The sequence below is a fragment of the Leptinotarsa decemlineata genome, unplaced genomic scaffold (genome assembly GCF_025532065.1).
Source record: "Leptinotarsa decemlineata unplaced genomic scaffold, Ldec_3_MD MMD2_tig00026330_RagTag_RagTag, whole genome shotgun sequence".
Classification (NCBI taxonomy): domain Eukaryota; kingdom Metazoa; phylum Arthropoda; class Insecta; order Coleoptera; family Chrysomelidae; genus Leptinotarsa; species Leptinotarsa decemlineata.
Genome location: NW_027412690.1, coordinates 11,124,484 through 11,150,986, shown reverse-complemented (window position 1 = coordinate 11,150,986; position 26,503 = coordinate 11,124,484). Strand labels below are relative to the sequence as shown.

The window sequence follows — 26,503 nt, the reverse complement described above, 5'->3', positions numbered from 1 at the left end:
GAGTTTTTGGTTTTACTAGACCACGTCAACAATCTCTATAATAGTCAATTCTCATCCATTGAAAGAAAAAATTGAAGCGATTTTTATATACGGTGCAACGCGTAAATTTCACGAGACTGAAAGGATTTTCAATGAAAGTTTTCCGAAACGTCCTATCTGTAAAAATTATTTGAGGGAACTTGTATTCAAATTCACAACTACCGGTAGTGTACATAACGAAAAGCCGCCAGGTGATTCCGGAAGAGCAAGTGCAGATATAATTAGTGAGATGTTAGTAAATTCTGAACAGTCTACTTATTCCGTGGCGAATGTTTGTGAGGTGTCCCCTTCTACTGTGTGGATACTCTTGAAGAGGAATAGGTATCATCCATACAAAATTGAAATGGTACACCAATTAACTGAAGATGACCCTGATCGAAGAACAGAATTCTGCGAAATCATGACGGAAATCATTGCAGGGCATCCTACCTATCTCCACAATATTTCTTTTAGTGACGAATGTACATTTTTTTAAACGGCAATGTTCACAGACAAAACGGCCGTTATTGGAGTGACACCAACCCTCACCCTGGAAACTCATACCCAATATCCAGAAAAAAATAACGTTCGGGCAGGAATTTTGGTAAACCATACTGTATGACCTCTATTTATTGATCAAAATTTAACAGGGAAATTACTGTTTCACTGAAATCGTCGAAGCGAATCCTAATGAATTCGATAGGTATAGATATTGTATTCCAACAAGATGGAGAACCACCACATTACTCCAGACGAGTGAGAAACTATTTGGATACTACTTTTCCCGGTCGTTGAATTGGCCGTCGAGATCTTACAGAATGGCCAGCCCGCTCGCCAGATTTGACACCTTTGGACTTTTTTTATGGTGCTATTGGAAGCAAAAGGTGTACGAAACTGAACCCCTGCTTCAATATTGGATATACGGCAGAGAATAATATTGACGTTACTGTGTTCGAAAATGTTCGACGTGAAATATCGGATATGCTGTTCATATGTCCAGAAGCTCAGGGCAACCATTTCGAGCAACTTCTGAACTGACCTCGAACTTTTTACCTCATATTATTTAGTTGAATGTCAATGTATTGTATTATTTGTATTAGTTGAAGATACTGAAATTATATTCTAGGGTTGTGAAGTATTTGTCAGGAACTTCAAAATGATGTGTCAATTCAATTCAATTCAAATATACTTTATTGTCTGAAGAATAAATTCTTATTGACAAAGCCTTATGCGAAATATAAATAACATATACATGAAATCACAAAAGTATCACTAAAGTAAAATCACTAAAAGTAAGTGATAACATGAACTGAAAAGAGACATGTAAATAATAACAAACGTTCAGGATATAAAAACATGGTCAATAAAATTAAATAAAGCAATTTAAACTGAATTGAATAAAATCAAATCAATAAAATACCGTAGATATTACAGTTAGTCTTCTCAATTAAAATTATCATCGTAGAATTCTGCTAAGCTATAATAAGGTCTCACAGAAAGCAAGTCTTTCAACTCTTTCTTAAGAGCTCTAAGCTTCCTTCCTCACCTTCAAGCTTTAAGAAGCTTGAGAAAGGTGATTGAATATTTTGAGACCGTTGTAATTAATGGAATCTTTAACTAGGGTCGAAGAAGGCAGCGGTGATTTAAAGCTGAATCTTTGCCATGTTTGATACATTGGCGCGTCCAAGTTGTTAAACAATACCCTATTTTTGAATAGAAGGCAGATTGTCTAATATATAAATGAGGAGACCACAGTTAGGATTTTGTTAGAGGCTCTAGGCTTGGCGTTGCATATGCATCGTATTGCACGTTTTTGTATGAGTAATTCTGGTTGAAGACACACACCCCAAAAGCAAATACCATAACGAAAATGGGATTCAAAAAGGGAATGATATACCATTCTAGCTTTAGCAGATCCGAGCTCAAATGCAGTTACTCGTATTGCATAACATCCAGAGGAGAGCTTCGATTTCAAAGTATCTACATGTTTGTTGAATTTTAAATTACTGTCAATGAACAAGCCAAGGAATTTAGAAGTTGGTACGTTGTCAATTTGAATATTATTTAGATGTACGGCTGGAATCTAGCAACGATAGGACACTACTTTTGTATGGTATGCAACGTATGGTTGTTAGGAGCATGCCATAAAATTGTAGTATAATCAGCAAATAAAGTAAATTTTCCATGGAGGTTTATAGACGATAGGTGATTGATGTAAATTATGAATAAAAGTGGGCCCAGTACCGAACCTTGTGGAACGTCGCAAGTAATTTTACCTTCATTTGAGTATGGAGTGGTTTTGACCATCTCTGTTAAGTATGACTCAAACCACTTCAGACTCATTCCAGTTATATCGTTTCTACTGAGTTTCCGTAAAAGAGTTTTAGGGTTCACACAATCAAATGCTTTGGCTATATCACAGAAGACCGCAGCCACTGTTTCTCTGTCATTTATGTTGGAATAAACATTGTGAAGAAATGAAAATATGGCATCGGAAGTGTTTTTTTGCTTTTGGAAACCAAACTGGCAATTACTTATTATTTTGTTTTCATTCAGAAAGCAAAGGAGTCTTGTTTCGACTAGTTTTTCTATCAATTTAGCCATTGCAGAGATTAGAGAAACTGGACGAAGACTTGATGGACCATTGATGATATCTCCCTTTGGCAGTGCTATTACAATCGACTTCTTCAAAAAAACTGGAAAAATTCGTTCTCTAAATGAATTATTTATTAGGCTAACTAATATATCGAGTATTCTTATCGAAATATTTTCTAGGATTTTTATAGAAATTTCATCAGGGCCTGTGGAGTTTTTATTTTTAATGGAAAATAATGTTTCATGCAGTTCGGTAATATTTGTATCATATAATATAAAGGTGTTCGTAACTTCGATATTCACATAGTCTAAGGGGTCACCGGCTGCTTTTATATTTTTCAAGTCCTTCGCAATAGAGCAATAGAAGTCATTAAGTTCAGTAGGAGAAAACAGAATGTCTACAAATTTATTGTGTCTCTTGTCAGTAAGTTCATTAATGATACCCCACTTTCCATTTTTTCCAGATTGCGCCCAGTCGCCATCTTGAAAGTTTCATCTGTCAATTTCATTATCCCAAATTTATATTTTTTGAGTTGATCCGTTCAAAAAATAAAAGGGGGGGGCATTAAAGAAATGCACTGTATATACGAGGTTCAGCAAGTCACCCTTTCTATTCAAAAAATTTGATAGCTCCCTCTAGACGATGAGAGACGTCACACTATTGTTTTTTCACTAGAATAAACTAGAAATGACACCTTTTCACGTGAATTTTGTTTAGCCTTGTTATCTAACTTCGTTCAAAAGTTGAGAGGACGAAGGCATTTCCCACATCCGCACTGTACATGCTAGAAACAAGTCCAAGATCTCTGCGGATCGCTCCTGCGTTCATCCTGCTTCGTCCGTATCAGGATAAACCGAGAGCCAATCAAACAGTCTCGAGACGCCCTCAGTTTAGTGTGGTCGATCCAGTAGTGCAGGCACCGCGACGCACCCTTTTTATAATTTTCGTTAGTGACTGGTGAACGTTTGAGTTTTCCCAACTTCAAGTTTGCTCCCGTTTTCTGGTGTACGTGACTGGTCTGTGTTAATTTCATTCAAGTTCCTACTTCCACAGCAATGTCTTTTTGTGATGAGGAGAGAGACGAGTAAGTTACTTGGATTTGATTGTTTGAATTGTTTTCAGTAGTTCATGGAGCAGGGCGAGTTTGTAGTGAATCGTATGTAGACCAAATCAATAGGAAACACGCCCACTGTATTGTATCGCCAGGTCGTCGTTTTCCAATTGTTTGCGTTGAATTATTCGGCGATCGAAAACGTGTGAAAAATTCAGTGGTTTCTTTGAGATTATACAGATAAGAGCTGTTTGAGGACCGAATGGAAATGTTAGGAGATTGAAAACGAGTAAAAAATTCAAAGGTTTCTTTGAGATTATACTGATAAGAGTGATTATATTGATAAGAGCTGTTTAAGTATCGAATGGAAGTACTTACACATACAGGGGGCTGAATGAAAACGAAACAAAGCAGATATCAGAACCTTTTTGGAAAAACTTAAGGTCTAGTCGAATTTTTTCCCATCACACGAGTGAGCAGGAAAAACAATGATTTTAATTTAAAGGTCAGATCACTTCTGTGTATGGCTCTCCAGGTTCCTGGAAGAACGTTCCCTGCAAGTGATCGTCAATGGATATCTCTCGATTGCTTTTACCATCAACGCTGGTGTTCCCCAGGAATCCATATTGTCTTCAACCTTCTTTTTATTGTATATAAATGACTTGGAAAAAAAACAAGAATCCAATATATTGCTTTGCTGACGACAGCACACTTCTCTCCTCATTCCATTTGGATTTCAGAACATCGGCTGCGGATGCAGAAGGTTGTATATCTAAGGTAGGTACTCTACTCGGGAATAGTCCTTTATAAGGCAGTTCGTAGTTGACAGTTGGAGGCATAAAGTGAGAGGTCATTTCCAGAATGCTGTGACTTCCAATGTCAACCAACAGTCTGTTGCACTCTGCATTGAATTGATTTGTGCAATTGGCAATGTGCACAAGTCTGTATGCAGTCCATCTAGCCTACATTTCCAGAAAAGTGTGGAGAGGAGGTAGATCTAGAAGAATCTCCAAGCCTGTCTCTGTAAGCCAGAGAGCTTCGCTTGGGACTTTTTCTGCAAAGCCTTCGGCCACCAAGCAATTGCACCATACGTGATCATTGGTCTGACAATCATCACGTAAATCCAATGAATTTGTTCGGGACCTAAACCCCAAGTTTTACCACAAATCCTTCGACATGTCCATAAATACAGTCTGGCTTTGTATAAAACTCTTTCCAAGTGAGCGTTCTAGGTGAGTCTTTTATCAAGGACAATGCCAAGATATTTCACTTCCGTTCCAATTGGAATGACCACACCATTGAGGAAAAGTGGCGTTAGATCGTCCAATTTCCTTCTCTTGGTGAAGGGGATTAACACAGTTCTGCTAGGGTTGACAGACATCTGCTCCCTCAGGCACCAACTGTGAACAACGTCCAACGCGCTTTGGAGGATATTACAAGCTACTCTTTCCGACGTGGACCTTGCCAGGATGACAAGGTCATCTGCATAAGCTTGCAGATCAACTTTTCTTCTGTTGAGGGCATCAAGTAGACTATCCACCAGGAGCGACCACAGAAGGGGAGATAGTACCCCACCTTGAGGGCAGCCCCTGGTGACCCTGAACCTGATAGCCGCGCCTTGAAGAGTCGTAGTTGCAGTTCTGTTTACTAGCATGGCAAAGATCCAGCCAGTTATGGTCGATTCTATACCCTGTCTAGCCAGAGACAATCCTATAGATTTAGGTAGTACATTATCGAATGCTCCTTCAATATCAAGAAAGACAGCAACCGCAATCTCCTTGTTGTCAGGGGATTGGGAGATTTTCTCAACGAGGTTGTTTAATGCTGAATCTGTCGATTTGCCGGTTTGATAAGCATACTGGTGGTTATTCAGTGGGGATGCATATAATGCTACCCTCCTGATATGTTCGTCCAGTATCCTCTTAAGTCCTTTCAGCAGGAAGGATGTAAGGCTGATTGGCCGTTCCGATTTGGGGTGTGGGTCTCTCCGGCCCACTTTAGGTATATATACCACCCTTGCTGCCAACCAACTGGGTAGTATATAGTTCCATGCCAGACTAGCTCTATACAATTTTGTGAGAATGGGTAAAATTATTTCCAGTCCGTTTTGAAGAAGGGCTGTATATCTGAATCTGGAGGTGATAAATGAAAAGATAAATGTCTCCGCTTTCTGCTTAGATAAATCTGGCACAAATATCTCCTGGCACAATTATGTCGCTAGAATTGCATAGACTGCTTCTCGAAATCTTGGACTACTGTTCCGAAACAGAAAACTGTATACACCTCAGCAACTTTTGATACTTTATAAAGCTCAGATCAGGCCTTCTTTGGAGAATGGTGATCATATGACCCCCAAACATACCCTGAAATTGGTGGATTGCATCCAGAATAGAGCCATCCGCCTAATTGAAGACTTGAACATTACGTATAACCATGATAGCCTGTAACATCGAAGAAAGGTTGGAGATTCGTCTCTCTTCTATAGATACTCCCACGAGAGGTGTTCAAGTGACTTGGCACATTTGATTCCACCAAGAGCGGTACATATCAGAAATACACGACGGACTGAGGCTGCTCATTGTTTTTAGGCTCACCTCAGTACACCTCGAACTTCACTGTTTAAGAACTCTCTCATTCGGAGAACTGCATTTATGAGGAAGGAACTTCCTGTGAACGTTTTTTCAAATGAATTCAAGCACTACAGGCGATTACAGCGCCTATAGTGCTTGTGTTTTTTCCTTGAAAAAAAGCTCTGGCTAAAGTAAATAGTTGGTTATCAAATGCCTTATGATGCAATGTGGAAGAGTCTAAACTTCCTACTGTTTAGCTCCACAATTTAGCTTTCCTTAGTAGTCAACGTTTCGAAAAACACTATTTTTTCGTTTTCAAAACATGAAAGTCACCATAAAACCTTCACTTTGAATTGTGATAGCTTCATCTCGAGTCGATAAACTTCGCTCCCTCGAGCGAGTAGTATACGCTGTCTGTTCAAAAAGTAAGGTTAATTTTCATTTTTCTCAGAAAATATTCATTTATTCAATTTCCATTTTGTCGCCTTCAAAGTAGCACATCTCTGTGAAAAGCTTGTACCACTTGTAAACATTTCTCTGACTCAGAGTACAATCATCGTATGCCACTGTCCAGTATAGTATTTCCAATACCAATTAGAACAGCACAGAAAAGGAATTCCCGCCTCGACATGGGCGTCGGCATATTATTTTTCAGTGGTAGTTTTTCAGTTGCATATTTTCACAATCGTAGCTATGGATCACCCCATGAAAAAGTTATCTCAACTGAATTTTTCCCCCATAGGTAATTATGAAAAACTTAAATTGCTAGAAAAATCAAAATTCTTCTTCGCTATATTCGGATGAGGTGGAATCATCATCGGGTTGAATAACGATCGGATTTATGGAACTTTGCACATAATATTTGTTCTCTTCTTTTATAACGCGGGCCACACAGTTCTTCCACACATCACTATTACCTACTTCATTCACCACTCGCCTTATATTGTCAAGCACTACAGCATTCAAAGTCTGTGATTGATTACATTTCCGCAAGCTTTCTTTCATTGTGGCCCAAACCATTTCAATTGGATTGAACACACAATAGTATGGAGGCAAACGTAAGAGAATTATGAACACGTGTTTCACACATCGAATCAATAATATAATCTTTTTTGAAATTACGTTATGGTCGCCAGTAATACCTTTTTCGTTGGAATTTTTTCTGGTATTTCCACGTCATGATTTCGCATGAAATTAACAATATCTGCTTTTTTTGTGTTATTGTTTGGTATTGTAGTCAATAACCGAGAATGATAGGAAGCATTATCCATAACAATAACCGAGTTTAGAGGAATATTTAGGAAAAGCTGCTCGCTGAACCAGGTTTCGATTCATTACGAGTATAATCGATTCTTGGAAACGAAGTCAGCGGTTCAGATAGGAATACATGGAGAAATGAGTATATTTTTATGTAAATGCAGTACCCGATAACTGCGTTGTTTAATTTTTATTTGGCCACTCTGTATGAACATCAATCCATAGCTACGAGATATACCAACAACGACTAACAGATAATTCAGGGATATATCAGTATACGACAGGTATCAGTGGAAATAACACGTATGAATTTGTTCATTGGTGATTCAATATTTACTTTTGATATAATCGATCATAAGAATCAATGCACTATCCTTGAAGTGAATAGCTAAATGGCTTATAATTTTTAGCTATGCATTAGCTCTTTTGAAAGCGAGTTACAACAGTTTATTTTTTGCCCTACCTCAAGCTATAACGTTCAAACTGAAATGAGAATAGAACATGACCAAGGTTCTTATGTAAAGAGGGTTACGAAAAGGATCGACTTTAGATGAGAGGGTACCCTAATTGAGAAGAGCTCCGTGCTCTTCCAATAACATCATGTATTTGTTTGGACGAGTTCTTAAATACAACAGGAAATTTTCCATATACTGCTTCAGCCAATAGAAACGTGCTAATGTTTCGATGGATACATCAGTGGACTCATTGATGAATTTAACAACTAACTCACCTTTGATTCTACTGATTTCTTCATTGTCAATATCTTTTTGGCTTTTTTCTTTTGAGTTTTTAGAGTGTTAGTACGAAAATTCCGTTATATAGTAACAATGGCGGGAAAATCTGCTTTGCGTGAAAATATATAAGAACACTTACATGTGCAGTGGAAAAGTGAGCTTCCAAAAGTTTCCTAGGCTTATTCGATGAAACAAAAATTCTGGTGACAGTTCTGAGACAAATTTCAAAGACTACTTCTATATATCAATCCCAAAAAAATAGTAACGCATACACCCAAGACAGTTGCAGAGATTTTAAACGACCATACTGGCTATATTTTATTCATGGTAATCCCATTCAACGTATTCCTACCGATGGGTAGGAATACGTTGAATTTTTTGAACCCTACTTGTAAATAATGATAATTCACTTACCAGACATCTTACCTTTCAACAAGATAAAGTTACTCCACATTGTGTTTCACTTGTATGGGATAGAGTGAAAGATGAGACTATCAGACTATTCTTCAAGGGAATATTTGAAATTTAAAATATTTTTATCACACAGTCCAGTTTTCTCGATAGGAAGAATCATAACCACACTACATTAAAACTGAATTTCATCATTTTATATCCATACAGATAGACGTTTACTTGGTTAATGAGGATCATGGTAGGTGTTAGCTCATTATTGTAACTCAATTGCTACTAATCATTACGTGAAAGAGAAGGCAAAGGCTGTTTGGAATAGATCTCACCCATTCTGTGACCTTTCTCTAAAGCATTTTGAGCAACTCTAGATTCATCTAGTCGACGAAACTGAATATATGAAATGGGTTATGATAGTCCGATTAGATTTGCCAACAAACTTTTGGGCCTAATCATCTTGATGATTTATGCAGAATAAATGTAGATGAATGGCATGCAGAAAAATATATAAAAAATCATATCAATGAATTTTTTTTTCCGTATAATTCAATGTTTATATGAAAGTAGCTGTTTCAGGAGGACTTTCTTTCAGTTTGTGTCTGAAAGTTACTTCTTTGCATGATCTACACATCCATGTACAGAGTTTCAAATTGATTACTTCCTTCCTTTCTTTGGAAGACTCCCTCATCCTTCTTTCTCTTTTTTGTATCAAGATGGATTAGTAGAAAGCCAAAAACTTCCTTTCCCAAAAATTAATCACCCTTAAAAAATGAAATAACCCCTTCAATTCAAATAGGGAAAAATATGTTTTGTGAATTTATTTTCCATAGATTTTCCGCAACACTTCGTAGTAATTGCCTTATACAGATGTGTTTGCCATTTACTTATTTTCAAAATAATGTATCACACGTTTGGTAGTCCTACTGGAGATTCTGAAGTGGTAAAAGTAAAAAGTAAAAGAAATATTGTGTGTGAGTCATTGTCGATCCGTGTCAACAATAACATAATACCTTTTGTGGATGAATGTAAAAATCTGGGATTGTGGTTAGATACAGACATAAGATTCACGAAGCATGTGAGTCATCTGTGTAATACATCATTCAATGTATTAAGACAACTTTATCCAAGTAGATACTTGGCAATTTCTTGGCAATGTTAAAAATACATACCAATCGAGGTTGGGTTTAAAAGCAGCTCTCATAGCTGAACTCCGCCCATTCATCATTTCTTTGAATTTTATTTAATTTGTACTTATTATTGTGATGAATAAAGACATATTATTATTATTATTATGAGTTGTTGGGGTGATAAGGAAGTTGGTAGCACATCAATGACTTCTTTGATGAAGACGTTTTTCCTAGCAATAGAAATTGATGGATATGCAAGATTTTCAGTTTTTTTTGACCATTTTAAAGATAAGTTTTAGCTGAGACATACTACTTGTAGTTGTCAAGAAGGGTTCTTGACAACTATCATCTCGAGTTTTCTCTGTTAATATATACTTCTTTATCCTTCTCATCATTAGGTTTTTTATTTCCTGTCATAATCTAGATTCTAGATCTTTTACCCCATTTCCTCAACTCGAGCATGATACCGCCCTGTAGAGAATAAACAAAGGAATTCAGAGAGACTGAAAACATTATTGGCTTCTCTACAATTTCACGGTGGATAAGCGCTGTGGTCATGGTTGAATCTAAAGTCAAGGCTAGTCACACTTACCTATTTGTAACTGAAAAACCCCTTATGAAGCAAGAGAAAATTGAATACTAATTGTATTGATTATCTTTGCGGTATTCAAAATTCCCTGAACTGAATTTTTTAAATCAAATCATTATCGATATTTTGTCCGTCAAATAATGTTGAATGCATGTTTTGAGAACGGTAATATGTTTGAAATCGATATAAGGACAAGGACTGTAATAGAAAATATCGTGAACGTAAAAAATATTGAAGTTAGGAACGGATTTATGTGAGAAATAGTTCGTTTTCCCTCAGCGGCATGAAAAGTAACTAGTTATTTGAACACAAGACCCCAATGAAATATGTTGAATAAAATCAGAAGAATCAAGCAACCTTTTTGAAAAATAACAATTGACATGGTATATTTCTTTGTTTTCATTTTTTGATATAAAGCAGATTCCTACTGATTTCAAGATATTCACCAATTGCACAAATCAATTCAATGCAGAGTGCAGCAGAATGTTGGTTGACACTGGAAGTCACAGCATTCTTGAAATGACCTCTGACTTTATGCCTCCATCTGTCAACTACGAATTGCCTTATAAAGTACTGTTCCAGATTAGAGGGGACTGGATTCTTTGGGAGAAGGAAATGTTAAGAGTAGATAGTTGTTGGTTCCCAGATGGATCAAAAACACCTTTCGGTTCTGGTGCAGGTGTTTTCAGTCGCAGACCCAGGACAGATATATCAACCTGCCTAGGAACCTATCCGATTCTATTTCAAGCGGAAATTTATGCTATTGAAATGTGTGCGGAGTCAATGAAAATATTTTTGGACAGTCAAGCGGTATTGGAGGCTCTTGGCCTCTACCAAGCAACGTCTAAATTGGTAGTAAATTGCTGAAAACGACTCTCCTCGATAAGAAGACTTAATAGATTGTCTCTGGTCTGGATTCTTGGCTACACTGGTCAGAAAGGCAATGAGGCTGCTGACTCCCTTGCACCATTCGAATATTGATACAAAACAGTTCTTGGACTACAATAGGGATGAACAGGCCTTCTTACAGGTCATTTGAATCATCATATACAGAGAATCGGACTCTCTGAGGTCACCCGGATTGAGCGAGACAGACGGTGACGTCATCACACCAGCCAGGTTGCTTCTCAGCTCGCAAGGCAGACAGACCATCCAGTCAACCAAATTATCACGTGGTGTCCTGTCACCCAGCGGTGAACCAATCAGAGTGTACCAAATTGTCACGTTGCGTCCTCAAACTGTCACGCAACTCGCCATTCAATTAGAGCACACGCTTTTGCATCTCAGAACATTGTGGCGGGAGATTTGAATCTTCTGTGGAATAAATAATTCAGCACAACTTTTCGCTCAACACATTTTTGTTTCGTGACGTCATAAAGAAAGTTCATAGTTATGAGAATCGAACCCAGGACGTCCGCGTGGTAGACATTTTCCTTGGCCTCTCCACCAATGTAAGAAAGTAACTGCGAATGATGGGTATTTATAGCGTTAGTTTTGTCGGGACTAAAATTGAACCATTTTATATACTTGACAGCATTTTTTTGATTTCCGTAGAAGAGCCGTACTCTTACTATGTGACCTAAAAGACCACTCACCATACAAACTAATCGGCTTCGTTGAGAAGCTAGGTTTATTTGGTCGGGTGTGAATAGGTATAAGCCACAATAAACTCTTGCGTGTTGCTGGTTGAAATTAAAAAATAATTTATTCAAGTCAATATTTTCAATGAAAAAACAATCGACCACCTATTTCTTGCACTACAAAAAAATTACATAGGTACTAAGATACATTTAGGAGGCTCTGGAACATACACTTTTTAACTGCTATAGGAAAATGAACAGCCTAGTATCTTTAACATTTTCCTGTAGTACGAAATGTGCTCTTGAATGTTACGATTTCAAAAATACCACTCACTATTGAGATATTCGATAAAAATTAATTTATTCAAAATCTAATGTATCTGAAAAATCAGGTCATTGCCGGCAAGCCAAACTGTTCTGGCTTGAACTCTGTAAGCGACTCCAATACCAGGGTCGCTGATTTCCTTTTCTCCTCTGGAGTATCTGGATCGGGTACCATCACAACTTGCATACCAGCACCAACAGCAGACTTTACTCCATTCGCAGCGTCTTCGAATGCCAAACACTGAAAAATAATATGACAGATAATTCAGTGATATGAAATATGTGTATCAGAGGAAATATATGGAATTTAAAACTGTTAATAATTCTAAAATACAAATCATGAAATTATAAAACAATAACCAAAATTGATTGGCGCTCCGGGGCGACTTTGATTCCAGTGGCGCATTTGCTCTTTCAGCTGCTGGAAACCCCGGAAAAACCTGCAGCACCACATCATCTGAAGATCATGATCTGCCAATATCCTCTCTCTCTCATAAAACAAAATGTAGGGTGTCTCCAGAGGCTCCACTAAATTCACTGCATCGCCAGAACACTTAGTGACACGACTATCGTCAAACTTGAACCAGTACACCGAATCGTCTTGATTTCAAACAAGTTGGATCCCAGCTCCCTTACCCTTTTGCCTGATTTTTGTCAAAGAAGGACAAATGGGTTCATGACTGAAGGGATATCGGCGGTATGAAGTCCTCAGACATCAGTACCGCCCTTCACGGGGGTACCCCTACCTGGCTGGGGTGGGATGGATGAAAAATCTATTCGTCCTTTAACGGGGGACATAGGGGCCTCATTCAACAGAGTGTCGGGGCCTTCTATACCGGGAGGGGTCGTCTACATCATAATCTATAGCTTCCCTAACTAACGGATTTTCGTGAGTTTCCGCACCTTCAAAAACTCGCCGATTCCTCGACTGAATGGACTGCCGAATGGAAGGATTCAAATCTCTGCGGATGGCTCCATTCAGCACGAACCAAGGAGCTTTCACAATCATCCTCATTAGCTTATTTTGCAATATCTCCAGAGTAGAGATATTATACTTTGCCGCTTGTCCCCAGACGCCTGAAGCATACCTGATGACAGGCTTGAACATCGTATTGTAGTTGGTGATTTCATTCTTTGGGCTCATTTTAGATTTTCTGTTGATCAGAGGGTAAATACTAGCTATTCGACCCTCGATCTTTGATTTGGCGCACATAATTAAACCAGTTCGTTTCGTCTTTGACCAGGGCGTAATCATGACCAGATTCAACGCCAGAACCACAGTGAACAATGACTGCGTGAATATTATAATAGTGGTCTGCTAGATTGAAACGTTCATCTATTTCAAACCTTCCAAAGAGTTCGGTGCTTCCGTCAGAGGTTGAGTCATGTTTGAAGATCATCAGTGTTATTATTAGATTGACTGGTGCCTCAGCTATACCTCTTTTCTTAAAACAGTCAGTTAGTTTGGCGAATGATTGGTAATACAGTCGCTCATCATCTGTTAAAAGTTCCATTTTCAGATGATTTGACAATAAGCTTTGCACGGACTGGTTATTAGTCATGTTAGGAAAAGCTAGATGAAGTTCCAGAAATTCACATAAGTTTTCGGTACTTCTTGAACATTTACCACAAAGTAAACAAGTGAGGATTTTTTCAGCAAAATATTTACAAACACAAGACGAGATGGGCTGTACGGAATCATTCAGTCCAGAACGGTCAGGAGTATTGATTCTGCTATTGTTTTACTCACGAAGAGTATTCAACAAGAACCCCAAGAATTCGGAATAATCCTCTTGTTGTCCTCACGAGTATCTAGTAGATTTTAAAGCCTCCAGGAAATCGGTTGGAGGGAAAGGTGACACATTCTTACGGAACTGCAGCTGCACAAACAGTTATTTGAGTTTGATGAATATGTAGGAAACATTCTCGTTCTTGTTCATCAATAAAACCTCGTACTTGAAATTCTTCGTCATGAACAACACTTGTAAAATGCTATTCATGTAGCAAGTGTTTCCTCAACTATCTTAACATTCTCAATGAATGTATGAGTACTCGTATGCATGATAATGATGATAACTATCCCTGCTTATATAACAGTGGGTAATTGAAGAACTTGATTAGATGAATGATTGATTGTGGCAGTACAGGTAGATTTTGGAAAATAACTACAACGGTATTACCTTCGTTAAGTCAATATTCGTCCAACAACACTTTCAATTCTCACATCGAAACTCTTTTGTCTGCCTTACTGTACACTTTTGTAACCTCCAGCAAATGATCTTTCTACTGATCATTGGAGACATACTTTGGTCTTCTCTCAAGGCTCCAATTAATTTGTAGACGGTCCGCATTTCTTCCTCAAAATAAAATCAATGTACAGTTCCTCCAATCGCAAGTTTGTAGTTTCCATCAACAGACACAGTTTCTCTTTTCAAATATGGTTTTGGTGACTTCATCAGCATACCATTTTTTAATTAATTAAATCTAATTTAATTCTTCAATATTGGAAATAGAAAAAAGTCGCGGGGGACAAATCTGGTGAATACGGTGGCTGAGGCATGATAAAAGTGGTGTTATTGGCAAAAAAAAATACCCTATACGAACAAGCAATTTGTTGAATGAAATCATACAACATTAAATGTTAAATGCTGCTCAACAAAACAGACTATACAGATGGAATATCATCGATCAAAAACTCACTTTTGAAGGATCGGGCTTATCAGGGAACCTCGATGCGCAAACCAAGTAAATATCTGGAGAAGGTTTTCCATTTTTTACTTCAGGATCTGAGCTTCCGCAGACGAAATGGTTGAACATTTTGTAGAGATCTTGGTGGAATTGCATCTTCATTTCCATAAGATCCTCTCTAGACGATGTAGCGACTGCTATGGGAATCCCACACCTGTGCAAGTGCTCGACTAATTCCTTGGCACCAGGCATCAGTCTTGGATGTTGGAGTTTTTCTTTGACTTTTCTTTCATACTTCACAAGAAATTCTTGAGGGCTCAGAGGCAGTTGCAGCTCTGTTACGATTAGTCTTGCAGTCTCCGGCTCAGTAGTGCCCATAACCTTAATTTTGAGTTGTCTGGTGTAATCTTTTCCATATTCGTTAGCGATTTCCTTGGATATTTGTTCATATATCGATTCAGACTCTGGAAAAATACGACTTGAAGTTATATATAGTAAAGTATAAGGAAATTTGTTTTTTACTTGCTAAGTCCATCACCATTGTTGAACTAATATATTTACATCATCAAATCCACAAGTGAAATATGTATTGAATGTCAAAATTGTTTGTTAAAATATGTAATCAAGTTGATCGTAAACATGTAATAGTCTTATAACAAAAACGATATGCAATTCAACTGAAAATTTTAATAAAGAAGTATCATTAATGAAATATGTTCTGAAAGAGAATGCTTATCCAGATTCGTTCATAAATTTAGCGATAAATGCAATAGAAAATAGAGAGTCAATTGAACACCAAATGACCCCACGAACAGCATCGCAAATTCAACAACCTCCAACTAAACAATTACCGACTCAACATCCACCGACACTTTTCATAACTAACGTTACACCTCACATTCTAAGACCGTCTGAAAAGATAATACGAATTAGAAATAGATATGATGCTAGAACTTCTTACAGAACAAAAAATACAGTGAGATCTATACTCACACATACAAAGCCCAACAACACAGAAGAAAAAACAAAATATTACATTTATGAGATACCTTGTTCTTGCGGTAAAAATTATTTTGGTGAAACTTCAAGGCCATCAAAAGTGCGCGAGAATGAAAATCGAGATTACATCAGATATAGACAATTAACAGAATCAACATTGTCAGAACTATTTTGATATCAGACGGTGAACATCGAGTTCAGTGGTTTCGGCAATTTTAGCCTCGAAGATGAGCTACAGTAATCCAAGGCAAGAATTGGGGGACCCTAATGGGGGCTGACCCATCACAAACGATGCGTGGGATGGCGGAAGAACTGGGCGTCAGCTCCCATGTGGTTTTTGATGGTTTTAAACGTATTGGAAAAGTAAGAAACTTCGAAAGGTGGGTGCCCCACGGATTGAACGATCGGCAGAAATTGTCACGTTTCGAGGTCTGTTTTTTTTGCTTTTGCGTAACCAAAACGATCCTTTTTTGGATCGGATCGTGATGAAAAGTGGACCCTCTACGTTTGGGACAGTGGTTGGATACCTATGACGGCAATAACTCACCAAAAAAAAGACCATGGGTACTGTATGGTGGTCAGTGACTGATATGAATCACTACAACTTTCTGCAACCGGGCCAAACCATCACGGAATTAACTAAGACGGATTCAGATGACGGAATTAACCATGCATTGATTCAAATGACTCTTATTTCGATTGGTATTCATTGAGATATTACAGTTTAAAGTACACTCATAAAAAACGGACAAAACTTTTGAAACAACTTAATACTACCCAACCTTTCAATGAAGAATTGAATAAAATTCATGAAAAGTAAACCCATTTTACGATTTTGGGTCACTCTCATAAAATTCATCACTAACTACTTTATAATTTCATTTTATATTCCATATCCCAACTTCGTTATTTGTCAATGTGAATATACCATTCCTATGAAACTTCTATGAAAATCTATCGACCACACTTGATTTTATTCACGGGGGCCGCTTTTTCAAAAAAACCGCTAGATTCCGTGACCGTACAGTGTTGCGAATTTTGACATGAAATATTATTTTAGGTTATGCATGCAATTGCATGAGAGTTCTCCGGCTTCGTTGAATTACGTTTGTGAATCTATAAGGATCTAGATTTATAAAGGACGTTTATTATCGAGTCTATGTTTAGCATTCCGTGTGTGTTGAGAACAAATTTTATTTTTATGTGGAAATATTGAAAAGGAATGGAAATATTTATATCACGATGAGTAAACACGTTTGCTTTTCTATTAACCTATTGGACTGAAATCAAAATATTTGTATCTTCTCTAGTGGGTGCCCTCTGTTCTTTTATCTATTTAAAGTCAGTCAGTCCTGCCAAAAGTTATTCGCTTTCTCTGTTCGATCAAAATATGAAATCGAGTAAGAGACAGCAAATAATTTCTGACGGAAATTACTCAAAAATTAATGGAAACAAAATGCACTTATTATTTTATCCTATTTAGATTGGCCAATACTGAGACATCAAATACGTTTGGTTTTTTGAGAAATTACACATACCTACACTTTGTTTTTATATTTTGATTTACAAACTTAAATTGCTCTTTCAATAATATTGAAATGCATATTTCTCTTTTACGTCACAGGTTAGGTTCTTCATGGTACATATTGTTTCTTGAATATTTAACAAGTTTTCCTCTTCTTAGATACCATATATGAAGTTATATTTGAATCATCACTATTGGAACACCAACACAAAAAACAGTATCAACTCTTTCACTCAATAATCAATAAACTATCAAAATAGCGAACAAGGTAATTTTTCAAATCTGACATTCATAATATGTCAACGAAAAATAAAATAGTTTTGGCAACATCATTTATCAAGGATCAATTGACTATAATAAATAGGAATATTGACTATTAGCACCATCTTGCGGCAACCTCAGAACTGAGAACCTCACTTGATCTTCAACAATTTCTGAATCAAAAGCGCAACCACCAGTGTATAGACATCTTACTCGAAAAAAATGTCATATATTATGGTTACCAACCATGAAATTGTAGTTTTTTTGATAAAATTGAACAACCTTAGGGTTAGTTACTGACAAAGTTACACACGAAAATAATGACCTTATATTTTTGTGAGTTGAGTTGATTAAAGTATAAGCTGACGTTTATAAATTCACGTTAGAAGATTTTTTGTCTTTTTCAATCTCACTATCAATAAAATGCTAAGTTACACGAGATGTGCATTGTTTTTGAGTAGGAAATGCTACAACTCCTAGAAGAATCAATTGCAGAGCGCATGTGTAAAGCTTCATGAAAATCATAGACGAGTTCTTCACCAATTGATCCGATGGACAAACGTTAGCGGTTTTCTATTGGTTGAGGCAATCTATCTCAATATTTCTGTTGAAATCAAGAACTCGACTGGTCTAAAAAAGGAATCGACTGATCTAATCTTCTTCTACTCTTTTCATTCTTCATTGGCCTTGGTTACCAGGAAAGAGTGAACCGATAATAGATTTTTTCATGTCGGATTTGAAATTGTGTAATTTATCGGGTATTTTATTGATGGCGCAAGTGTAAATATCGTTGTTCCAACCGAATACGTTCGAACACCATTTAAGAAGAGTGGCTGGTTATATTCACATTTCTGTCATCCATGAAATTCAGATATACTAATACAAAAAAACCAAAAGTACTAAAACACAAAATATCTCTGACGTTAGAGAACAGCGGCAGTGGATACAATTTTAATGAATGACAGATGTTATAGGTGAATTTGAAAACAAATCTTGTTTCTCTCTCTCTCTCTTTAATGTTTGCTCCTCAGTACTAGTTTTCCAGTGGTGCCAGATACAAAATATTCTTTAGATTCAAAGAATTTGATAAAAACTCGGATATATATTTTTTGTTCAACTTATGAGACACCTGAAGAAAAATTGATACCCCCAAGGAACAATTATTGATATCTGACAACGTTATCATATTCTCGATTCACCTATTGAGCGAGTCGGCTTATGATTATGTATCTTCCCAGCATCAAGAGTGCTACTTTTCAATATTTAATGAAAGCAATCCATATTCGCTCTCTTTTACTTTACAAAAAAATAAAATTCACAAAAATCAAACACAGCAGCTCAATTGAACCTGTATTATGTATTACACATGTTCTAGATGGACATTTCAACTGTTTCACAAAATAAATGTGGGTGATAGCGACAGCATAAGTAAGATTCAGCGGTGATACTGTCAGCTTTCAGGCTGGCCCTTTTTGATAGTTTTCATTAATTTCGACGTCATGTATTTACCAAACAATGTGATTGAATGAAAACAAGTTAGTCTGTTTCACACTTTCCATATAGAAGGGCAAATATCCACGTTACATAGCTTTTTGGAGTTTATTGATTTGACAAGTGAAATATTAGTTGTTTTACGTCAGTTTGGAACTGAATGTCTCTGCCAATGAATTCTTATTTTTTACAAATGAACAGATTATCATCAGGTTGATAGACAAAGGTACATTTTCCTTAATCTTGGTGGTTAGTCTGTGTCTATTTTTGTCTGGTAGGAAAGCAACGCGAATGTTGGATTTGGGTGGTGGATCGAATTTCAGGAAGACGCCAGGAGACGCATTCTTGATTCTCTCAGGCAACCTGTAGCCATCCAGGCTGGAATGTGCAACTCTGGACCATCTTCTAGATCATACTCTATGGCAGCTATCATGGCATACTGAATAAACTGCTGTTGATTAGTCAATGTTGAGGTTGTTAGATGCTCAAGGTGCAAGAATAACATCTTAATGGCTACGGCTACCTTTCCATATGAGAACACCTGTGAGTCAGCTATTTCTGATGACACATTAGTCAGCCATGTAGAGCTTTTTCGCTTTGGGTTAATCGACGTTTGAGTGCATGGATTTGCTGATCTGTTCAGAGGCAGTTCATTTCCACTCCTAATGGAGATTCTGCTTCTTCTGCTGAAGAATTTGGTGCAAACAGATTCATAAGGTGAGGAGACCATACATTGTTTCTTGGCTTCAGCCTCTATAGTCTCCTAGGCTCAAGAGCTGAAGCACCAAGAAGCTCTTACTCATAATCTGATATTCAAGGGAGGACAGTGGGATCGTTGACTCGACGTCCATTTTCTCTGCAGGCACAAGTTTGGATTCTTTTGTTACTTCACGATGCTCAAAAGGCCCCACGAGTGGCTAGAGGAAGAAGGCCAATTATGAGTACTGTAGCGTTTGTTCTCGCTCTATGGGTTCCGGTGTAACAGATTGATTCAAACTTGAAATTCATGTAAGACAAACGAAGCAATTATCAAAAGTATCAGTTTCTCATGAGTTTGCACATCAAGTGGGATTAGTGGTCTCAAATACCATTTCGTAACTTTCCTTCATCTGTTCTAGTTTAAAAAAGAAAGTACAACTGGAGTCAGCATTGTTGAATATTTTAGGATAAGACATTGTCTAGAGAGTTCAGATATCTGGCAACACTGAGCCATTCTTCAGAAGATCGATGGTTTATATACCTAGTTTAGTAATCGAGTAGTAATTATAGAGACAAATCAAGGCACCATCAATAATTGAAATTGCTTATTTTTATCAATCCCTCCAATAATTCCAACTGAACTTCTGTATAAAACTCACCAATTAGGAGACCATCCAAATCGAAAATAACATGTGTCACCTTCTCGAACACCATAATAACCTCAAAAGAGCACTGAATATTTTCCCAATAATAATGAGTACTATTGTGCAAAATTTCTTAAAAATAATTCAGTTTGGCCACAATTTGGTTCAAATATGAAATATAGACGATTTCATAATACTTATTATTCTCAAAATAGTGCATACACAAAATATCAAACACACACAATCTTATCATGACCTTCCTATTTAATCGATAGCACTGCAGGCCAGCGTTGCCAGTTTAGCCAGATGATAATTCAATTTCTTAGGCAATTGAATTGAATATCGTTTTTTGAATCTTAAATACTGGAGCTCAAGTGAATTTTTGTTTTGAGAACCATGGGAGCCTCAGTTGAATTGAAACTCGTTTATATTGGAATTCAGTTTGAAGCCGACTTACGACAGTTCGAGCGGTTCGACAAAATTTCTATGGATGTATTCAACCAATGAAATCAAACAGTATCTGGGAAAGACACTTAGCGAACATTTGTTTCACAGGAATGACTCGATCTGTGAAGAATAATGCGAAAAGAACGCAACTAATAAGTAAAATTTTGAGTAAATTATACATCTGGATCAATAAAAAAGATCCAGAAAAATCAAATAGGGTTCACTTCAGATAACTAATTATGTTTCCCCTTATTTTTTTTTCTTCAAAGATTTCAAATATTCAAGATTGAAATATTTCTGAAGTATATGTGTAAATTAACATACTTTTCAAAGTGAAACGGTATATGCATGTACTTTGCGGGAGGAAATCACAGAAACGAAAATCAAAATGGCTGAGGTCTATATCAGCTGCTATTCTTCATTTAATTGACTTCCAAAATTGTTTATATAAAGTAAATGAAAATAAATTTACTGCCGGCCAGAATCTGAGACATGATTTCAAAAATTTTATCAGTAGTTCTTTTAGCATTCGTTTATTCAATTTTTTACACTTTCCGTATTTCTTCAAGAAACATTTCATTTCCCCACAAAGTTGAAGATATTTCTCTACATCTGGCAAAGCTGTTGCGATTTGCGTTTGCGTCCTGCGAGAATTTGTTTCAAGTGAACAGAGTTGCCTATTCTTTCAAAAAATGACAGTATTTGTGTAAACACTATTGAAATGACACAAAGTCTGTATTTTTGTCCCAAACCAGTAATGTGACATTTGCATGTCTAGAACATACATAGAGAATGTATTAGGTTGTTTAAAAAGTTTTGTCCGTTCTTATGAGTCTACAATAAACTGTTGCCAACGTAACAACAGTCGATTAACTCCGTCAGAATAAAAAGTGTGTGCTCGGGATTCGATGAAGTCGACGAATACTGTTTTTGCTTGATCCTGATTGGCGAAGGTTCTACTGGTGAGAAAGTTATCGAAGTGCTTGAAAAAATGGCACTAAAAGTTGATCAAGGTATATGATATAAGGTGCCTCAGCCACCATATTCACCAGATTTCCTCCCTTGCGACTTTTTTTTGTTCCCAAGATTGAAGAGACCCTTGAAAGGACGGCGTTTTGCGTTGATTGAGGAGACGAAAACCAAACCGAATCGCCAAGTGAGCTCAAGAACATATCAGAACTACTTCGTCCATTGAAAAAAATGCTGGCGCGAGTGTATTGATACTGTTATTTCACGAAAGATGCCCATGATATATACTGCATTACTCCTTTCTCCCCTACAAAAAAAACGCGAGGTGCTTTAATTGCAGGTTGCAGAATATAAAGAACGTTTCATTCGGACGAAATGCTCGATTGTGCAACATTTTCAGACAGTGAGTTGAGTGAATTATAACATCCAGTGATATCAGTTGTGTAATTTCAAATTCAATTATTACTGAATAACGTATATTTATCGTGTTCGGAGTGTTAAATCATATGGAAGGTTGAGGTTATCGTAAGGGGTTTCATGTAAGAATCAAAAACACAACATTATGGCAGACTGCGATTAGGTAGAGCTTGACCCGTAGAATTGGAACATCGGGCGTTAAATTAATCTTTCAACATTTTTCTCACAACAAAACAAAGCACTGTCTCTCGACAAGCGTTTCGCTAACTTGATTATTAATATTATTAGTATTAGTATAATAATAATAATTATTTGAAGTACGTAGATAAACAATATACATTGAAAACAAAATTTCAAGAATACAGAGGGCTGAATATTGTCAAGCCAAATCCGCCTTAAAACAAATACAGTGCATTTCTTTGATGTTCCCCCCTTTTATTTCTTGAACGGGTCAACTAAAAAAATTGAAATTTGTGATAATGAAATTAATGCATGAATACTTCATTTTGAAGTGAAATTGACAGATGAAACTTCCAAGATGACGACTGGGCGCTATCTGGGAAAACAATTAAATGAAAAGGGGGGCTTGTGACGGATCATTTTGAAGCTCCTGACGAATACTTCACAACCTTGGAATATAAAGACAATATCTTCACTTACCACAAAATGACGGAACATTTAATAATTTCCTGAAGACCAATACATTAATATCGATATTTCCAGAAATATTCCTTTTCATCTGCCATATGGCAATTCCAATAACCCGATAAGGTTTATTAAGTTATTTTTTAATAAAAACGTCAAAAAATGTCAGTACAACAATGAACATCACGTTTTCCGGGAAACAAATACCCAATATCCAGAAAAAATTAACGTTTGGACAGGAATATTGGGAAACCTTATTGTAGGACCTCTATTTATTGATCAAAATTTAACAGGAGAATATGATAGAACAGGGGAATATGATTGGAATATGATGGAAACTACTGTTGACCCTTTCATCACTGAATTCGTCGAAGCGAATCCTAATGAATTTGATAGGTATAGATATTGTATTCCAACAAGATGGAGCACCACCACATTACTCCAGACAAGTAAGAAACTATTTGGGTACTACTTTTCCTGGTCGTTGGATTGACCGTCGAGGTCCTATAGAATGGCCACCCCTCTTGCCAGATTTGACACCTTTGGACTTTTTTATGGGGCTATTTAAAGCAAAAGGTGTTCGAAACTGAATCCCTGCTTCAATATTGGATGTACGGCAGAGAATAATGAATATTTGTAGAGATATTGACGGTAATGTGTTCGAAAATGTTCGGCGTGAAATATCGGATAGGCTGTTCATATGTCAAGAAGTTCAAGGCAGCCATTTTGAGCATCTTCTGAACTAACCTCAAGCTTATTACCTCATATTATATAGTATTCAGGCAATTATTAAAAGTTCCGCCATTTTGTAGTAGTTGAAGATATTGACATTTTATTCTAGGGTTGTGAAGTATTCGTCAGGAGCGTCAAAATGATGTGTCACAAGACAGCCACTGGCCATCTTAAAGGTTTCATCTGTCACAGTATCCCAAAATTCAATTTTTTGAGTTGACCCATTCTAAAAATAAAAGCAGGGGGAGGGGACATTGAGGAAATGCACTGTTTATAAAAAATATACAGTGAAAACAAAACTTTAAAAATACTCTAGAGGGCAGAATATTGACAAGCCTTTTCCCAAATCCGCCTCAAAACAAATTTAAATATTTCACCCGCAGCTCTGTATTAACAAACATTATTAGTTAATAAAATGATTCATTGCAATGAGTCAGTGGTATATTGCTGCTTGGTGTGTGTGCATGACGATAATATCGTTAAAAATATGATGTTATTACAGAAAGTGAAGAGATCAAAGATAAAATGGAATTTTGTCCAACAAAACATTTGACATATTTCTTCAGTTTCAAAGCTCCACTCGCTTCCTGTTTAATGTTGTGTTTGAATCGATTCAAGGTTTCAAGTTCACAAAATCAATATTTGATTCAATAGCGACCTGACTTGCAGGTTTTTATACTTGACGTTTCGTCTGCTACTGTGGCAGACAGTATCAAAGGCGATGCATCAACGCATCGCCTTTGATAATTTCTGCCGCAGTAGCGGACGAAACATCAGGTATAAAAACATGCAATCCATGACTAATAAACAAGGAAACATCAAACCATTTGTTTAAATACTGTGGATATTCAAACAATGAATACTTTAATTTCATGTTTCTTAATTTTATTTATGAAGGTTTAAAGTAGAGTAATCAAAAACTGTTTTTCATCTCAATGAACTACCTGGGCTATAAAGCGGTACTATTATGTCGTTGGTACTAACAATAAACCAGTGTGACGTTAACAAATTAACATGCAATTCTTTCGAGTAACCCTATTAGTTTTTTATGTTTTCGGTAAAGAGAATGTTTTGGATCAAGGCTTGGCGAGAGCACTAAAAATATATGCCCTTCGACTTTTTTAATATCCTCTCCTCTTCTAGACTCAAACCTTATTGTTAGAATTCATATTGTCACACGGTACATATGACTGGGATATTATAAATATTTCCAGGGGAGAATTCTCATTTGCTTCCCTTTGTGGAAATCCAGTTGGTATTATTGAATTATCCTTTGTTATTGAAAACGCAAGGTCAATCATTGTTCAAAATCAGTGGTGATTCATTTCGCAACTGTGTGTTTTGCAGAATCAGAATCAGTGAACTAAAAACACCTGACAGCTGTTTACTAATTTTGCTAACGGAATTGCAATGAATGAGAGAAGTCCATTTATTAATAAGTCGCAACTGTATATCATGTTCCATATTATGTAAGCTAGTAATTGCCACAAACGCAATATATACCTATACTTCTGAGAAGAGGAATCAGGTGGTTATTACAATTGAATATAGGACAAAGAAACCTGTCAACAAATAAACGAATTACAAACCAAAATCATAGACTGGCTGTGAAGAAAGAAAGTTCATATTTTTTAATGTTTATGTACAATAATATTTTTACCAATAATTAAAATGAAGTTGCGTTATAAAGAATATGTTTCTCCTGACGAAAATCAAGTAGTTTTCATAAAAGAGCTCTAAAACAATGCATTTTGAACTTATCATTTCAACTTTTTTTTTAAATTATTTAAATACTTAAAAAAGAGGAATGAAATAATGCATTCAACTTTTAAAGGGATTCGTTTCTATTTCACCATTTGGCAACATCGGTTATAGCTAATAAGGACAATGAATCTGTTACCTGAATGAGACAAAGATGACATATTTCAGAGGCGTGCTGTTCTGTTCACTCATGTTCCGAGTTCTGAGACATTCTGTGACATATGACATTTTTTGCACCTAACCTATCTTCCTCTATATAAATAAATAATAAAACTACTGTTGTTTATGTGGCTTGTGGAGGTAGTATTGAACTATAATTTATATTTTGCTTCAACTGCTGATTCATAAAGATAATTTTCCTTTTTTAAAGTAGAATATCTAGGTACGTATAAATTATTTCAACTTGATATAGGCGTTGTTGTCAATATGTGAATTAGAAACAAATCCATTTAAAAATTAAAACCCAACATTTGAAACATCAATTTGAATACTTTTCGAAGTAAATTTGAAAAACTCATGAATTAAACTCAACTTTATTTTGTTCAAACTTGCATTTGGTGTAATAACCCAAATTGAGGAATATTCCCCATTGGAAGGGGTTTATTTTTAGGAGAGATTAGCTCATATGAAAGTAGTCGTTTCAAGAAGGCCTTTTGAATTGATATATTAAGTTGTTTTTGAAGTATGGTCCATTTTTATGAGTCTACTTTAAACTTATTTGATTCAATTGAAATAAGCGCCATTTGAATCAGTGCACTATTGCCAATGTAATACAGCAAGGAAATTGTGTGCTCGAGATTAGAGGAACTCGACTAAGACCGTTTTTTGCCTAAAAAAATGATAGTAGCTATCCTCGATGGTATCCTCGTCTTCGTTCACTGTGAGTCGTCCACTTCGGGGCTCATCTGTCTTCCGACATTGCGAGTATCTGCATATGATGATTCAAATGACAGTGATCCGTAAGAAGGCCT

General features: G+C 36.5%; 2 protein-coding genes across 3 annotated transcripts in view; one reads left to right on the top strand and one right to left on the bottom strand.

Moving 5' to 3' along the window:
• The first annotated feature begins 3,385 nt into the window (after window positions 1-3,385).
• The window catches only part of LOC111512876 (uridine phosphorylase 1), a 49,203-nt gene continuing 26,085 nt past the window's right edge, over window positions 3,386-26,503 (top strand). Inside the window, exon 1 of one of the 2 annotated variants that reach the window (XM_074183128.1) lies at window positions 3,386-3,698. In XM_074183128.1, coding sequence (XP_074039229.1) covers window positions 3,670-3,698 — 29 coding nt within the window. In that variant the 5' untranslated portion in view covers window positions 3,386-3,669. Of the gene's footprint in view, window positions 3,699-22,494; window positions 22,517-26,503 lie in introns of those variants that run through there. The other variant, XM_074183129.1, reaches the window with a different exon arrangement.
• On the bottom strand, window positions 12,267-20,836 carry LOC111512875 (probable pseudouridine-5'-phosphatase). The gene is made up of 3 exons (XM_023169038.2): window positions 20,577-20,836; window positions 14,955-15,406; window positions 12,267-12,495 (listed from the first exon to the last, which is right to left on the bottom strand). The coding sequence occupies exons 1-3, from the start codon at window positions 20,629-20,631 to the stop codon at window positions 12,319-12,321; spliced, it is 684 nt and encodes a 227-aa protein (XP_023024806.1). The 5' UTR covers window positions 20,632-20,836; the 3' UTR covers window positions 12,267-12,318.